The 19,585-nt window shown below is 37.9% G+C and overlaps 1 protein-coding gene across 1 annotated transcript in view; it reads left to right on the forward strand.

The window, feature by feature from the left end:
• LOC138304716 (A disintegrin and metalloproteinase with thrombospondin motifs 9-like) overlaps positions 1-19,585 on the forward strand; it is a 151,441-nt gene that overhangs the window by 63,389 nt on the left and 68,467 nt on the right. Inside the window, exon 6 of the mRNA XM_069244956.1 lies at positions 16,960-17,084. Within this exon, the coding sequence (XP_069101057.1) occupies positions 16,960-17,084 (125 nt within the window). The remainder of the gene's footprint in view (positions 1-16,959; positions 17,085-19,585) is intronic.

A 19,585-nucleotide genomic window follows, 5' to 3' on the forward strand; every position in this document is an offset into this window, starting at 1 on the left:
ATGCTATATAGAGGAAGACTGTCTTAGGAGCAGGGAATGGACCATTTCACATCGTTTCAAATTAGGACCACTGACAAAAATAAGCATTTGATTCAGTAATTTCAGTCTGAAATCTCCCAAATCATGCATTACATGATAAGGGGTAATGAGGTATGAAATTTATCAAAAAATTTATTATCATGAGAAATTTCGGTGTTTGAGGTTTTTATCAGGTTAGCCGAGACAGGATATGTATCGAGAGTAGGATATGGGGTGTGTCGAACAGTCCAGTCTGTACCGAGATCTGGGGTAATCGCGGACTACATATAGCCAAAAGTCTATGCAAACACACACACATACATTGTCTTAAGTACCTACAGCCAAACTTGTCCGCGTAAAAATCAAGCCGTTAATTTATTTTTCATCACAGCTCACAAACGGAGTTAAACATTAACATAGTTACCTATAATCGTGCACTTTTCTCGGTTTGTATTTTGGCACAAGATCAATTTTCGTTTGCCACCCTGTCTTGAACTTGTTAATTAGTTGATGAAACACCCACTGATAGGCAATATCAATAAACGTAAGTTAAAAAACTCTTCAAATTAATCTGCTGACTGCTTTTCTGTATCAGCAATTTGTACATACGTAGGTCACAATTACACAACGTCATAAAAATCATTAGAAAAGGCCGTAATCACGGAATTGCAGCGTAATGAATTCTGGTCTCGTTTACAGCAAACCTATTGATGCTCAGACGGATCTACGCACAAGGCATCTTGTTGCTAAGATTGTGGATAATTTTGTTTATTTTTTCTGAAGTAGCCGTTTCTCTGAGTCGGACTGAGCCGAATTCCACACCACACAGAAGTAATAGTATCCAATTGCTATTGTAGTAATGTTCACAAACTTCTTTCATTGGCAAATTACAGAGAGCCTGTGCTTCCTGTCTCTATGAAGCTCTTTGAAATACTACAGATGTGAGGTTTGTTTTTAATGCTATCCTGAGCATTGTTGATGGTGGGAGATATTCGGCCGTGTCTGTGGTAGGTTAGTCGACCTGGGTCGGTGAGCCCTCACCACTTTTACAGGTAGCTAATCGTCAGCAGAACATTGAAATGTAACAAAGTTTGAAGCTTTATGTACTCTGTGATCAGCTCCGAGTGCCATCGCTAATGATCCTGGTCGAGTGGATTAGGTTTTCTGATTGCAATCAAATACTTGGTGTGGGACAGACAGAGATTTTATCAATCTCCTTTTACATAAGCCAGCTTATCTTGGTTTTTGATTTGAAATACAATGCCCCTCTCACCTTGATTTCAGTCCCATGGTTTATCATTAGCTAAAAAACTTGTGTTTTTATTGATACTTGAAAGGGTCGCGTTGAACTTGATCACTCTGACCGTTCACAATAGTGACCAGTACACCTGGCCCGACCTGACCTTCTATAGGGGGAGGTAAATGGAGGATCTGACAGGTAAAATATGGGTCAATATAGGACTTTAGACAGGTAACTAAGACTAAGTTAATCTAGGATGGGTGGCAGGTAAATATGGGTAAATTCTGGACCTTGGACAGGTAATAAATGGTAGGTCAATTTAGGACACACAGCAGGTAATATAGGTCAATCTATGATCGGTGAGAGGTGAAATGTAGGTCAATCTATGATCAATGAGAGGTAAAATGTAGGTCAATCTATGATCAATGAGAGGTAAATGTAGGTCAATCTATGATCGATGAGAGGTAACATGTAGGTCAATCTGTGATCGGAAAGAGGTAAAATGTAGGTCAATCTATGATCAATGAGAGGTAAATGTAGGTCAATCTATGATCGATGAGAGGTAACATGTAGGTCAATCTGTGATCGGAAAGAGGTAAAATGTAGGTCAATCTAGGACCTGTGACAGGTAAAATGTAGATCCTAGGCCTGACCTTTAACACCTGTATGCTGATCTAGGACTTATTAACCTGTTCACCTTATATTGACCTAAAGACCTGACCTGTAACCCAGTAATAGGATGTAAGGACCCTAATTATCTGATTCACTTTAACAGGTGTTTCCAATAGATTATGTTTCACAATAATAGCAATCTCACTCTCTATAAGTTATTTTAAAAACGCTATTTCAATTGACAAAACATTAACAAAACCTTCTATACATATAGATTTGTCCTGCAGCCGATCTATAGGGGCCATCACCGGGGCCACCTGTGTCTGATCACCGTGGCTGGTGATCCATTTAACACATAATTACGCTACTTTCTGATTTTCAGTGATTACTTTTTGAAATATTTTCATCAGTTGGCATATAACTGCATCAGGATATGAGCGATAGCTGGAGAGGGATATTAGCTGGGGTGGCTACTGCAATGCCTTGTATAGCCTAAAGGCTACGTGGTATTAAAGGGCTTTTCAACGCTTTGTGCATATAACTGGATATTTATCATGAAGCGATTTATGGGACATCTCAATCTGGAGTAATTTAGCCCCTGCTGGGAACTTTATACATGATATTAGGGCTGCTGTAAGGTTGTAAGGCTCATAAGTGCATTTAGCCATGTGTTTATGACATTACAGAATACATGTTCAATTCCCTTTTATAGTTTCCCTGGACCCAGCTCTCCCTTGTTGGAGAGGATTATCTCCCTTTACGACTTGGTCCAACAGACCTTCCCCTGTGTGATTCCTTATAATGGTCAAATAAAATGTCACCTTGACCCCCTCCACCACCATATAAAACAAACATTATTACCAGTATATGTACAAGTTGCCATGGCACCAAAACTAGCAGAACTTCATGAATCACTCTGATTGACCTACAATGACCTTTTCATTGACCAACCATGACGTTTTGTCTGTTCTATTCTTCAGGAGGGTTGCTTAAATCAAAGGCTTGCCCTATATTGAACATTTGAATAAAATTATCCATATCCTATTAATATAGTAGGAACACATCAGACGAGAGAACTTAGTGGACATATATAGACAGCTACTGCAGCTAATTCTATCTCTGTTATACATTGGAGATAATTCCATTTTAATCAGTAACACAGGATTTTCTACATTCAGGACAAAATTTTACATGAATACGGATTGGAACCATCTGAAAACGGCCTGATCAGATAATCAATACAGACTCCCACCCCACACATTCTTCAGTGTTGGGATCCCACCCCACACATTCTTCAGTGTTGGGATCCCACCCCACACATTCTTCAGTGTTGGGATCCCACCCCACACATTCTTTAGTGTTGGGATCCCACCCCACACATTCTTCAGTGTTGGGATCCCACCCCACACATTCTTCAGTGTTGGGATCCCACCCCACACATTCTTTAGTGTTGGGATCCCACCCCACATTTTTAGCCCACTATCATCAGATGGTGGGATTTTCAAATCGTTTTTCGTCCGTGGTCCGTGGTCCGTTAACAATTCTTGTTACCGCTATTTCTCAGAAAGTACTGAAGGGATCTTTCTCATATTGCATATGTCAGTTTCCCTATGGTCCTAGTTGTGCATGTTGTATTTTGGGACCGGTCAGTCAACAAGATGGCCGACAGGGGCCATCTTGGATTTTGATAGTTAAAGTTTGTTACCGCTATTTCTCAAAAAGTGCTGAAGGGATCTTTCTCAAATTTCATATACAGGTTCCCCTAGGACCCTAGTTGTGCATATTGCATTTTGGGACCGATCGATGAACAAGATGGCCGACAGGCGGCATCTTGGATTTTGATAGTTAAAGTTTGTTACCGCTATTTCTCAAAAAGTGCTGAAGTGATCTTTCTCAAATTTCATATACAGGTTCCCTAGGACCCTAGTTGTGCATATTGCATTTTGGACGATCGATGAACAGGCGGCCATCTTGGATTTTGATAGTTAAAGTTTGTTACCGCTATTTCTCAAAAAGTTGAAGGGATCTTTCTCAATTTCATATACAGGTTCCCCTAGGTCCCTAGTTTGCATATTGCATTTTGGGACCGATCGATGAACAAGATGGCCGGCAGGCGGCCATCTTGGATTTTGATAGTTAAAGTTTGTTACCGCTATTTCTCAAAAAGTGCTGAAGGGATTTTTCTCAAATTTCATAAACAGGTTCCCCTAGGACCCTAGTTGTGCATATTGCATTTTGGGGACCGGTCAGTCAACAAGATGGCCGACAGGTGGCCATCTTAGATTTTGATAGTTTAAGTTTGTTATGGCTATTTCTCAAAAAGTACTGAAGGGATCTTTCTCAAATTTTATATACAGGTTCCCCTAGGACCCTAGTTGTGCATGTCGCATTTGGGACCGATCGGTGAATAAGATGGCCGACAGGACATCATCTTGGATTTTGCTAGTTGAAGCTTGTTACCGCTATTTCTTAGAAAGTACTGAAGGGATCTGTCTCAAATTTTATGTGCAGGTTCCTCTAGGTCCCTGGTTATGCATATTGCATTTTGGTAACGATCGATGAACACGATGGCCGACAGGTAGCAATCTTGGATTTGATAATTGAAGTTTGTTACTGTTAAATATCTCAGAAAGTAGTCAAAGAACCTTTCTCAAATTTCATGTGTAGTAATATGTAGTAAAAGCTTGAAAAGCAGAGAAAAGATTCCTCTTTCCTTTGTCAGACAAAGATCGTTCTTAGGTGGGCGCCAAGATCCCTCTGGGATCTCTTGTTTGTAGTGTGGGGATCATGGTTCCGCTGTTGTTTTGAGATCCCGCCCTATACATGCTGTAGTGTAGGGTTCAATACAGATCCTATCCCATACGTTCTGTATTGTAAGGATCTTGGTTTGAGGTACTTGCTACATGTCCTGTCCAACATATTCTATTCTGTGTGGGGATCCTGGTTGGACAATTACTACACATCCTGCCCACATGTTCTATAGTTTGGTATCCTCCCCACATGTTTATAGTGTATACATGTTCATAGGTTGGTATCCTGCCACATTTCTATCACATTTTAGGTTTGGTTCCTGCCCCACATGTTCTATAGTTTGGTATCTCTGTTTATAGTTGGTATCTGCCCCACATGTTCTATAGTTTTGGAGTCCGCCCACATGTCTATAGGTGGTTCTGCCCACATGTTCTAAGTTTGGTATCCTCCCCACATGTTCTATAATTGTATCCTGCTCACATGTTCGTTTATCCTGCCCACATGTTCTTAGGTTTGGTATCCTGCCCCACATGTTCTATAGGTTTGGTATCCTGCCCCACATGTTCTATAGGTTTGGTATCCTGCCCCACATGTTCTATAGGTTTGGTATCTGCCCCACATGTTCTATAGGTTTGGTATCCTGCCCCACATGTTCTATAGGTTTGGTATCCTGCCCCACATGTTCTATAGGTTTGGTATCCTGCCCCATGTTTTGGTTTGGTACCTGCCCCATGTTTTATAGGTTTGGTATCCTGCCCACATGTTCTATAGGTTTGGTATCCTGCCCCACATGTTTTATAGGTTTGGTATCCTGCCCCACATGTTCTACAGGTTTGGTATCCTGCCCCACATGTTCTATAGGTTTGGTATCCTGCCCCACATGTTTTATAGGTTTGGTATCTTGCCCCACATGTTCTATAGGTTTGGTATCCTGCCCCACATGTTCTATAGGTTTGGTATCCTGCCCCAATGTTCTATAGGTTTGGTATCCTGCCTCACATGTTCTATAGGTTTGGTATCTTCCCCACATGTATTTGCCCAGCTATAGGTTTGGTATCTTGCCCCACATGTTCTATAGGTTTGGTATCCTGCCCCACATGTTCTATAGGTTTGGTATCCTGCCCCACATGTTCTATAGGTTTGGTATCCTGCCCCACATGTTCTATAGGTTTGGTATCTTGCCCCACATGTTCTATAGGTTTGGTATCCTGCCCCACATGTTCTATAGTTTTGGTATCCTGCCCCACATGTTCTATAGTTTTGGTATCCTGCCCCACATGTTCCGTGGTATGAGGATCGTCCTACTAGCACACCGCCTGGTACCCTACCTGGACCCGAGGCCACCTTTCAACACCTGATATCATATCTAACTCAGCCACAGCTGATTCCCTCACTATCGGCCTATCTAGTGTGCATGTGTACAGAGCAGACTGTGGCCAAGCCAAGAGACATTTCTGGCTGTTCATCGCACTCCTCTACTGGTGTTCTTCTTAATAAAAAAAGAAAACATTTTAATTATCTGACATACTATCACAGGGAAGTGTTTCCACAGACTTAATTTACTAGTCTCTGATCTGTTGGTACGAGATACCTCGTCAGTATTTAGCTTGGCTGCCGTCTTACATTGAATGTTATAACAATACTGCCACCTACACTGATTGTTCTGATGTTGAAATTTCAAAGCTATTAAAGTTGTTCAGTCAGCTCCAATATAAATATTGTCTAAAAAAAAATCAATATAACAGCAATCAATCTGTCAATGTGAGTAACATTTTTTCACCATTGATTTTCAAAATCTATTGATTTTAGAGTTCATAAAATGTCATTAATTTTTATCAACATTTTTTTCTTGTTTGAAATTAAAAAAAAAATAAAAGAAAAACTTTGATATTAATAAAGATAAAACAAACAAATTAAGTAAGTTTTAGAATTTCAGTACTTTATTACCTGGTATCTGGTTTGATGAATGCTAATGAAATTTGGTTTAACTTAACTCCTATACCCCTGAAGAGACATTTGGACTCTTCTGTTTCAAAGCTGGAACGGTCCATAATGTAATTTCAGGGGTGAATGAGTGAATAATGGATATTTTTTATTGTTTTTCATACCAGGAGTTAGTGGGTGATTTGTATTGTGTTTTCTCAATGATTCTGTGTTTACATTGTAGTTATATTGATGGGTAGTATGTCGTCGTTCCTCACAGACTGACTACATGTGTATGGAACAGCTCCCTTATATTGGTCCATAAAGCTGAGATCGAGATTAATGAGGAGATAATCTATAAAAAACATTGCCGCCACTTCCTGTACCCAACAGGCGGCCGAACCGTCGCGTTACGTGCCCAAATCGTTGTTACGGTATTTCACCTGAACTTCTCTTAGAGCTCTTTGGCACACTATTTGTATATATACCTTTTACATTTACTTCATCAACCAAAATATGCTGACTTTTTGTAGAGAATGATTGGTAAAAGGACATTTCAAATTCTGACATTAAGTAGAGTTGGTTGGTTCATTTACATAGAATTACTCGGTTTTTGCACCTCAGAATTTTGGTATACACTCTGGCAATCGTCAGCCCTATTTCTTCTCCAAGTAATCAGGTTTTGTTTCCTATGAGTTTTTGTTTCCAAGCTAATTACGCCTGTTCTGGACTTCTGATCAATCCAGCAGATGATGAATATCACCGTTTTTATTCTACGTTTGATACTTATCACCAGATGGTTTAGTTCCAAACTAGATCCCTATATTTTTTGTTCCCGTTCATACTTTTTCATTCACCGCTAATTATATGATATTTTCTGGGATTCTCTGGTATCTGATGGTCCGAGCATATATATCAGATAGACTGCATGTTTCACACTGATAGGGAGCCTAAGCTGTCTCTCAGCTGCCTGCCGGGTGAGATGTGTAAAATAAATGTTTATCATTCGGCACAAACATAGACTGGTCGAGTCAGAACGATGGCATCGTGTGCTGGAGTAAACACTGTCACACTAAAACTGTTTGACGTCTAGGTGTTGCTTCGGTTTTGATTAGCGAGCTTGATTGATCGCCTCTGCAGTAAGGTTACACTATAGACTGTGTACAGCTACAGATTTTACGAGTCGAAGAAAACAAGTTATTCATAAAAACTGAAAGCAAAATAAGAAATCTCTCTTAAATTATGTCATTCATGCTGAGTTGTTGTCTGATTAAATGCCTCTAGTGTTTCAAATGCTGTTGATTTCTCAGGAAAAGTGTCTGATAAATCTAAAGAACATTTTTTGCCGACTATTAAATAGAGTTGACCAGAGTTGAATATTTCCCTGATGAACAGTCATTACCCAACTTTGCGGCATTTTATATGCCATGTTGGATGCTCTGATCGTGGTTACTATGTTATATGTGTATCGCGGTGAAGCTATTTCATTGACAGACATTTAGAAAAAAAACTGCATGGCCTTTTACTGTTGTAGTTTTATGTTTAGTCATGCTTTCGTTCTTTACGTACACTAAAAGGTCACTGTTTAAACATTTTTACATGTTTATCACCCATTCAAAAGTTATAAATTGACGACTGCACAATGTTGCACTCGATGGAATGTTTCCGTGGCGAGGTGATTGCTTGGAAGGGTAATACTAATTCACTGTACCAGACCACTAAACCCCGATAAAACACCAAAGCTTGACAATTCAACAATCAACTTCTGCATAATAAATTCACATCAAACTTTAGAACATAGAGCTTGATTTATGAAATGAAAAGGTTTTGTCACCTTCAGAACAATAGGGTTGCTATGATGAAGAATATTAATGTTTGACGTTCAAACATTGTTTTCACTTTTCTGACAGTATAATTGATATATCTATATATAATCACCATAGAATCAGGATTTGGTCAGCTAGCAACAGATAAATGCAGGGTTTAGACTCGTAAGAATGGCTTCCTAAATCTTCCTGTGTGGTTTCTTTGTTATGTGATAATGTTTTAACAAGTTTTTCGGTGTTGAGATTCGAGTGCAATACAAATGTACCTCAGATCACAGACAGACAAAAACCTTGTAACATATATATAGTAGGTTTATTTTAAAAATCTGATGTTTTCTTTGACTTTGTTCTCACAGAAAAAGAACTTGTACGAAAATAAATGTTCTATTCCTGTTTGAATGTCTATAATAGATTGTCGGTTGTGTCGCCAGCGTGCTGTACCCAGGGGTCGTAAGTCTAGTAAACCTTCCGATACCATCTCTTATACCAACTTGTGCTAGTTTACAACTTTTCATTGACTTTGGAATCAAGCATTGGATTCATGTTTGAGGTGAAAGACTCCTCTCAGTTGGTGCATTGACCGAAATAAGTTGAACTCATTCACCCCTGAAATTTCATAATGGACTAGTCTTGTCTTTGAGTTGGGAGAGCTTAAATGTGTCTTTGGGGGTGATTGAGTTAAAACAATGACGGTGGGAGTATTGATAGGACCTTATGTAGGTCTGTTGGGTACAGCTGTTCTCTTTATATACAAATCTATTCATGTTCTATTTTGACCTCATCAGAAACTTTCATTCACCGTTTTAAGGACATAAAAAACTTAAAAACAATATGTGCACCTGTCTGAACTATGTAGGAGTTCCTGTATCTTCCTTACCCTACAAATGTGAAATTGGTTAATTTGTTGGCTGTGTAAGGTATGTATTAAGCTGGTCAAACTCTTGTACTGAAGATAGGTATGACCTTTATAGACAGGTATGACCTTTATAGATAGATATGACCTTTATAGACAGGTATGATCTTTATAGACAGGTATGACTTTTATAGATATGTATGACCTTTATAGATATGTATGACCTTTATAGACAGGTATGACCTTTATAGATAGGTATGACCTTTATAGATAGGTATGACCTTTATAGACAGGTGTGTTATTTAAACATTTGTGGACAGGTGTAGAGTTAAAAGGCAGGTGTGTATTAAAGAAACATGTATGACCTTTTGTAGACAGGTGTGATGTTTATAGACAGGTTTGACCTTTATAGACATGTATGACCTTTATAGACATGTGTGATGTTTATAGACAGGTTTGACCTTTATAGACAGGTATGACCTTTATAGACATGTGTGATGTTTATAGACAGGTTTGACCTTTATAGACATGTGTGATGTTTATAGACAGGTTTGACCTTTATAGAAAGGTTTGACCTTTTTAGACATAAGTGACCTTTATAGACAAGTGTGACCTTTATAGACAGGTGTGATGTTTATAGACAGGTTTGACCTTTATAGACAGGTGTGATGTTTATAGACAGGTTTGACCTTTATAGACAGGTGTGATGTTTATATACAGGTTTGACCTTTATAGACAGGTGTGATGTTTATAGTCATATGTGACCTTTATAGAAAGGTTTGACCTTTATAGACATAAGTGACCTTTATAGACAGGCGTGACCTTTATACACAGGTGCGATTGTTTATAAACAAGTTTGACCTTTATAGACAGGTTTAAGTTCTATATACAGGCTTGACTTTTATAGACAGATGTGACCTTTATAGACAGGTGTGAGTTTGTGTGAGTTTTATAACAGTATGACATTTGTAGTTGGGTGTTACATGTTGATATTTACACACAGGTGCAGTGCAAATATATTATAGCTGTCGATTGATCAATTAAATATGAAAGTTTAAGCCCAATTAAGTTTTGTAATACAATTAATATGAAGTAATCAAAAGTTTATTCAATGATTACAGATGTTAATAATCTCAGGTGAAAGTGCAATTATGGTTATGACCTTGTACAGATGTAGGTATATAAGTATATAGGTTAGTGATAGTGGCTGTTATTATAGAAAAGTCATAACAGATCAGACCTATCAAAGTGCTCTTATTATAATATATCACCTGTCTTTCTTTATGAAATATTGGAACCATTGATGAAATGTTTCTGACACTTGACTTCCAAGTCATCAATTTATGAGCTGTACACCTGCAAATAATTTTCATTGAATTGGCTTTTTTCTTAAGAATGTTATTCTTTATGAAAACAAATCATTTCTATTCCACAAAATTTCTATTCCTCAAAAAAAATAAAGAATTGTTTCCAAATTTTCTAATCAATCGAAAGATTTCTCAAGGTTGACTTAGGTTTTGAATGTCAATTTGGTTGAACCAGGAGGGTGGTCAGTTGGACCAATGTCCAACAGCTGGTTGAATAAAGACATATTGTGAATGTATGTATTGTACAAATATTTTAAAAAAATCCTGTGTTATTGTGTGGACTTTAATCTGATAGACATGTTTTCAGATTCTCCTAGGAGGAGGTGTGTTTATACTTAGTATTTACATATATTTTCAGACACCATTAATCTGTTTTAGTTTCCATTTCTTCTCACTACATATAAAAGCACTCGGCTGTATAGGGGTGAAAGTTGTATTGTCCAGCTACAATAAGTGTCACAGAGGATACCAGTCGGTATCAGTTACGGAGCTTGACCACTGGTCATTTTGTGGTCGGGCTAATCATGTCCGAAGGGCCTGCTGACAGAGAAAGAGAAAACATGAGATTTACTGTACATTAACAACTGTAATCTACTCATAAAAACATCATTTTAAAATTGAATGGTTCATCAACAGATTGGACGACAAAATCGTGTGAATGAAGCAGATCCTTGAATGAACTTTTAAGTATCCACTGTGAATGAATGATCAGAAACCCAGACACAGCATTCATAATGTTGGAAAGAGCATTCATCTCTATCACAAGACCTTGGAATAAAGTCTTAATCATCTTGAGATTTGAAAAGAAAAAGAAAACATTTTGGACTTAAAACTATAATATGGACTTAAAATATTGAATTTTATTTTATATCCGTTGTCCTCTGTGTCACCCTGTCAGTCTGAAGGTGCTTTAAAGCTACTGATTCTGCAAAGAATGAGTAACAAATTTGATGTCATGCATGCATTTCATGTCAGTTGGCCAGACATTTTGGTCTGGTGATTTTTAACCTCTGTACAAGTCAGCAGAAGAAATCCCTTTAGAATCTCTGCATATCCTCAAAGGCTTTGAGACATCTCTACTAAATGTTCCCCAATGGTCAGTCGATTAAGTTGGCTGGTCGGTGGTGGATTTAGTGGTGATTAGCAGGCCTATCATTAGGACTGTGATAGCTGGGTACAGTAACAGATGGATTAAGAAATCTCCCGTGATTAATTAGACTATATCCATCATAATGTCATTAGTCCAACCACATGGCTGTGATAGCTTTCTATCTCAGAGTATCTCATACTATATCTTACTCTTTAGGCCAGTCACTATATGCATGTTCTATTTCTTTTTCTCTTTCCTGTTCTATCCTTCATTTCCTCTTCATTTTACTCTTTAGCCCACTCACTCCACTCGTGGACATATAGGTGGAGGGGTAGGATTGGAGGATTTTAAGGAGGGGAGGAGGAGTATTGGTGGGGGGAAGGGGGGAGGGAAGGATTGGTGGAGGGGAGGCATTTATTTTTATGTCTTAATTACTGTTGTTTCTAATTTTCACATCCCTTCTTATCTGTCCGTTCATGATCAGTTATCCAATCTATCTATCTTTTTCTCTATCTTCACCAAAGTTACAAATGTCTTTGGTAGCAATCTACCCATAACCTCACCGACTTCTATTTGTCTTAAATAAGATTGTTTATTTGATTGTGACCTGGTTTGCTGGACGTTTTAACGTGAAATGGACTGTGACATGTAGATGGCGAGATAGGTTACCATGACAATGATCTCCATTGTTACTCAACAATGTAATGATGACTTCTGTTAAAATCAGGTTCTGTATCGGTAGTTGTGTTTGTTCATCTAATGATAGGATAAAAGTGATTTTCATCACATTCATTGTGTAAAACTCAACTTTGTTCCCAATGTCTCTTAAACTGTTCAACAACTCAGCTAATTAATTTGTTTTGGTAAAGTTACTGAAAAGAGCATAGTTCATATGGTACGTTTTCTGATGTGGGTAGATTTGATCTCTGTCACACTTGAGTGTCACTATGCGTATAAAACGTATTGTTTAATGTCTTCTGAAGAGTTCTTTAATTGTTTGTAGGCCAAAGATGATGGTGTAGCATTTATGTCTGGGTACAATTGTGAGAGAATCTACAGAGAGTTATAGACTACCAATAAAATGATGACAATATAGATCTGGCTCCCCTCACACTGTCTTCTGGTCGGGCTGTATAAAATATCAGGGGGGAGGGGGGGGGGGGGACAAAAACAAGTAAATTAAGGTCAGGGGGTATCATTCTGTATTAACATATTACAGGGTTATCTTCCCTTGCAAATATGTATTAGTGATAGTTATATGTCATATTTTGTGAGCAATAAATCTTTTTCTGGAGAACGTATTGATATCTTAATTGATTCCTGTGCACAAGGGCAGATAACTCTTTAACTCATTCACCTCTAGAAAATCATAATGAACTGTTCCAATCTATGAATCAGAAGAGTTCAAATGTCTCCAAGGGTAAATGAGTTATTATACCAAGCATTGTGAAGGTACAAAAAGTGTGTATCAATTGGATAGTATTTGGTGTCCATTATAAATTTTCAGGGTAAATGAGTTAATTTTGTATCTGGAGGGAGTCATGGGATACGGGTAGACTGCACCAAACTCAAGTTATTAATAAGAATTCTAATACTAGATTATCTCCCCCTAGTTGGAAACTTAGGATTCTAGAAACTCTAGTATCGTCCATGTCATAGAGACAAAAATCATCAGCCAAATTTTAGTGATGGTTTTGATATTCTAGAGACTGGTAGCCAGTTTATCGATGCGACTAAGGTCAAGGTTTTTTATTTTATGTCGGTTAAGATTTCTGTGGTATTACAGACAGGCGGTCAATAGGCTAAGTTTCAGGACGGTTTTAGGAAAGGCTTATTGTGTTAATAGTGGACCTTGGTTCTAGCACAGAAGGATTTCACACCTCAACTTGTTATAAGTACTTTAAGTCTTTAATGATGTGAGATGAACTCAGGAAACAGATGTAACCTGTGTATCATTAGCAAATAATTCTCATAAAAAACCGCAATGGCTTTTTGAGTAATGGCCGTCTCCCTTTGCACTTTATGGTTATCCCGGATCTTAATACCAGAGGTTTTAGTAGCCTTGGTATCTATGGAGGACGGAATCTGCAAATCTCTCTTATAACGGGTTATAATTCAAACTAAATTGGTCATTTCCACTTATTCTGCGGTTTGTTTTGTAGAAAATAAATCAGGTTTCTTGGGGAAGGTTTGTTTTGATACAGCTGGTTTGTTGGGTGAGGGAGTATGGCACTCCAATACCTACACAAAGTACAAAACATTTCCTCACCTGCATTACAAGCTTGGTTTTAACAGAGATCTAGAGGAAGGTGAGGGGACATAGATCCAAATAACCTCTCAAAGTACAAAACATTGCCTCACCTGCATTACAAGCTTGGTTTTAACAGAGATCTAGAGGAAGGTGAGGGGACATAGATCCAAATAACCTCTCAAAGTACAAAACATTGCCTCACCTGCATTACAAGCTTGGTTTTAACAGAGATCTAGAGGAAGGTGAGGGGACATAGATCCAAATAACCTCTCAAAGTACAAAACATTGCCTCACCTGCATTACAAGCTTGGTTTTAACAGAGATCTAGAGGAAGGCGAGGGGACATGGATCCAAATAACCTCACAAAGTACAAAACATTTCCTCACCTGCATTACAAGCTTGGTTTTAACAGAGATCTAGAGGAAGGTGAGGGGACATAGATCCAAATAACCTCTCAAAGTACAAAACATTGCCTCACCTGCATTACAAGCTTGGTTTTAACAGAGATCTAGAGGAAGGCGAGGGGACATGGATCCAAATAACCTCACAAAGTACAAAACATTTCCTTACTAGCATTTTGATCTTTATTTCGACAAATATCTAAAGGATGACGAGGGGACACAGAACCCAAATACCCTCACAGAGTACAAAACATTTCCTTACCAGCATTACAAGCTTCCTTTTGACAAAGATCTATCAGAGCTAGATCGGTGATTTCACAAAAAATGGACACCATAGGCCAATCAGTACTATACAAGTGATCAGTTCTATTTGATACCTCTTTGATAAAAACAAAGGTCAGATGTTTCTAGAATAGGAGAGAAAATAAAAACAGGGGTCAGATGTTCCTAGATTGGGAAAGAGAATCGACAGAAATGAAGAATATTCATTGAGAAAATGTTGACGGGGGGCCTTCAGGGCATACCTATCCATCAGTGAATTTACTTGCTTCTGTTCATACGAAAGAAGCGGAAAATACAAAGAGAAGTTCAAATAAGATATCAATAACCTCGTACTGAACTGGAGTTTGTATCATGTCTTTGCTTTACTCCATTTCACAACACATTGGTAGAATAGTTTGAAAACTTTCAAGATAATCTCTATAAGCCATACAAAGTACACAACATTTGATGATTCGCGTAGATATGTACATTGTTTTGCTCGCCTTTTGAGTGGCCTACCTACAAAAGATGTACTACAAGAAATTGCCAATCTGAGGCAAATTATCTTTATTTTCCTCAGCAGTTGTTGCACGTAAAAACTACAATGCTCCAATCAGACTAGCGAAAGGTTAGAACAGGTCCTCCGGTAGTGGCACCAAACGGTCTCGTATGTAAACATTTTTTAACCAGTGGAGAAAAATGGAGGAGGTACATGCTCTCTATGAACCTGAGTTGTCTTATTTTAGCGAAAACAAAGAGTTAACTTTGCTTCTATTTTCGGTCATTAAAAAATAAAGGGAAAAAATTCTTCTTTCATTCATTCATCTTGCATCTCTTTGTGGCCACCGAGTAGATCTGCATGATATCATTTTGAAACTACAGCAGTTTCGTACTTAAATGAGGTGTAGGTGTATGAAAGAGTTTGTGCAGCAACAGCAAATTTAACGGAATGTCGGACATTGACGTAGAATTTGTACTGATGTGTGGTATAGTGGGTGAAGGTTTTTTGTACGGAGTGTGACCAACTGTATATATTTATTTATATAACGATGACCGAGTTTGATACACCTAAGTATGGAAGGGAGTCCTCCTACAGCCTCACAGCGATGTTTATATAACATGGTAGCTATGCATTCCATTAGGATTAACATGTAGGCCATTAAAGCTTAAAACATAGCCTTAATGTCCGAACTGCCATAAAACAAGGCATAAACTTGTTTTATTATCGTAAAAATTAGAGTTGGGTATCATTGTTAGCCGATGGTTATAACGTAGATTAGTCGGCCAACAGGTGGAAGCGATGGTAGACGAACCAGTTCGCAAAAAAACATTTATAAATACTGGCAGTAGAGATACAACAAACTGCTGTTGAGCCGTTACAAGAGGCAGCCAAAACCTCAGTTATTATTCTCCATATAACATTGGTATTTTAGCATTAGAGTTTGACATCCATTTTGAATTTGACTGCCATGGCGCTATAAGCATTTGGCCTGTGTGTAACAGGTGCTCTGATATGCTTCTTCACAGTGGTTGATACAGAACTGAGCTTCTTACACTGAAATTTCTAAGATTTCGATCAACACCAGAAAATAATCCAGAGAAACTATTGACTTGTTAGATTTTTATTGACTATCATTTCGAACAGCCTATTCAACAATATCTCAACTCTGAGGTGGCAAAGCATTCTGGGAGAAATATCTCTCATCTTGTCTGCCGATGTCAAATTAACATGCTTAAAATGATCCCATATATATATATATGATTAGCTTCAATAGGTAGAGCATAGGGAGATGAGCTTTAGCTGACTGGGTGGTTGGGGATGTGGGGTTCACAGCTGGCAAATACAGGGATTTACAATACAGCTGTTTATTAGGTCTCTTCATGGTCGTCCGATAAATTTGTACTAAGACATTGAATTTAAACTTTGTATTTCACCCAAATATTACTTCAGTTTCACATCACTTTTTAATCTGTAAAATTTTTGAGGTCGTTGCTACATCTGTGAAGGTCACTTTTAGCCATAAAGGTTATTGTGATTATATGGGGTTTTTTTTCCGGGTACTCTGGCTTTCCTCCACCAACAATGTTAAACTAACAAAACCAAAACAAGTGAAGGGTTAAAACTTAAGGTCATTGTTACACACGTGAAGGTCACAGTGATAACTTTCAAGGTCATTGCTACATATTTGAAGGTCACTTATCATAACTTTCAAGGTCATTGTTATATCTGTATCTATATATCTGTAAAAGTCCCAATATTATATGTGAAAAGGTTAATGTTAGCTCTGTGAAGGTCAAGTTCATTGCTATATCTATTTAGATTTTTATTTGCATGTGTAAATATTTTCATTCTTGTCTCTTTTCAGGATGGACCAAGAATAAATGAAAATGCAGCTCTCTCATTACAAGAGTTTTGTAAGTGGCAATATTCTCATAATGTTCATGATGACAACCACCCGCAGCATTATGATACTGCAGTATTGATGACTCGGTAAGTCTTATTTTATATCTTCTTAATACTAATATCATTCCTTTCTATAAAGAATCACATCATACCCTTATATAGACCATTGCCTTTATGTAAATCTACTCTGCGAGTTTCCCTATAAGAATCACATCATACCCTTAGACCATTGCCTTTCTGTAAATCTACTCTGGGAGTTTCCCTATAAGAATCACATCATACCCTTAGACCATTGCCTTTCTGTAAATCTACTTTGGGAGTTTCCCTATAAGAATCACATCATACTCTTATAGACCATTGCCTTTATGTAAATCTACTCTGAGAGTTCCCCTATAAGAATCACATCATACCCTTAGACCATTGCCTTTCTGTAAATCTACTCTGGGAGTTCCCCTATAAGAATCACATCATACCCTTAGACCATTGCCTTTCTGTAAATCTACTTTGGGAGTTTCCCTATAAGAATCACATCATACCCTTAGACCATTGCCTTTCTGTAAATCTACTCTGAGAGTTCCCCTATAAGAATCACATCATACCCTTAGACCATTGCCTTTCTGTAAATCTACTCTGCGAGTTCCCCTATAAGAATCACATCATACCCTTAGACCATTGCCTTTCTGTAAATCTACTCTGAGAGTTCCCCTATAAGAATCACATCATACCCTTAGACCATTGCCTTTCTGTAAATCTACTCTGCGAGTTTCCCTATAAGAATCACATCATACCCTTAGACCATTGCCTTTCTGTAAATCTACTTTGGGAGTTTCCCAATAAGAATCACATCATACCCTTAGACCATTGCCTTTCTGTAAATCTACTCTGAGAGTTCCCTATAAGAATCACATCATACCCTTAGACCATTGCCTTTCTGTAAATCTACTCTGGAGTTTCCCTATAAGAATTACATCATACCCTTAGACCATTGCTTCGTAATCTACTTGAGTTTCCCATATACATCATACTCATTGCCTTCTGATTTGGGAGTTTCCCTATAAGAATCACATCATACCCTTAGACATTGCCTTTGCCTTTCTGTAAATCTACTTTGGGAGTTTCCCTATAAGAATCACATCATACCCTTAACCATTGCCTTTCTGTAAATCTACTGTGGAGTTCCCTATAGAATACATCATACCCTTAGACCATTGCCTTTCTGTAAATCTACTTTGCGAGTTTCCCTATAAGAATCACATCATACCCTTAGACCATTGCCTTTCTGTAAATCTACTCTGCGAGTTTCCCTATAAGAATCACATCATACCCTTAGACCATTGCCTTTCTGTAAATCTACTTTGGGAGTTTCCCTATAAGAATCATCATATCCATAGACCATTGACATTGCCTTTCTGTAAATCTACTTTGGGAGTTTCCCTATAAGAATCACATCATACCCTATAGAAACATACTACATTGCCTTTCTGTAAATCTACTTTGGGAGTTTCCCTATAAGAATCACATCATACCCTTAGACCATTGCCTTTCTGTAAATCTACTTTGGAGTTTCCCTATAAGAATCACATCATACCCTTAGACCATTGCCTTTCTGTAAATCTACTTTGGGAGTTTCCCTATAAGAATCACATCATACCCTTAGACCATTGCCTTTCTGTAAATCTACTTTGGGAGTTTCCTAAAGTTTAGACCATTGCCTTCTGTAAATCTACTTTGGGAGTTTCCCTATAAGAATTACATCATACCCTTAGACCATTGCCTTTCTGTAAATCTACTTTGGGAGTTTCCCTATAAGAATCACATCATACCCTTAGACCATTGCCTTTCTGTAAATCTACTCTGCGAGTTTCCCTATAAGAATTACATCATACCCTTAGACCATTGCCTTTCTGTAAATCTACTTTGGGAGTTTCCCTATAAGAATTACATCATACCCTTAGACCATTGCCTTTCTGTAAATCTACTTTGGGAGTTTCCCTATAAGAATTACATCATACCCTTAGACCATTGCCTTTCTGTAAATCTACTTTGGGAGTTTCCCTATAAGAATTACATCATACCCTTAGACCATTGCCTTTCTGTAAATCCTACTTTGGGAGTTTCCCTATAAGAATTACACATCATACCCTTAGACCATTGCCTTTCTGTAAATCTACTTTGGGAGTTTCCCTATAAGAATCACATCATACCCTTAGACCATTGCCTTTCTGTAAATCTACTTTGGGAGTTTCCCTATAAGAATCACATCATACCCTTAGACCATTGCCTTTCTGTAAATCTACTTTGGGAGTTTCCCTATAAGAATCACATCATACCCTTAGACCATTGCCTTTCTGTAAATCTACTTTGGGAGTTTCCCAATAAGAATCACATCATACCCTTAGACCATTGCCTTTCTGTAAATCTACTTTGGGAGTTTCCCAATAAGAATCACATCATACTCTTAGACCATTGCCTTTCTGTAAATCTACTTTGGGAGTTTCCCAATAAGAATCACATCATACCCTTAGACCATTGCCTTTCTGTAAATCTACTTTGGGAGTTTCCCAATAAGAATCACATCATACTCTTAG

Source organism: Argopecten irradians, chromosome 12, assembly GCF_041381155.1.
Source record: "Argopecten irradians isolate NY chromosome 12, Ai_NY, whole genome shotgun sequence".
NCBI classification, from domain to species: Eukaryota; Metazoa; Mollusca; class Bivalvia; order Pectinida; family Pectinidae; genus Argopecten; species Argopecten irradians.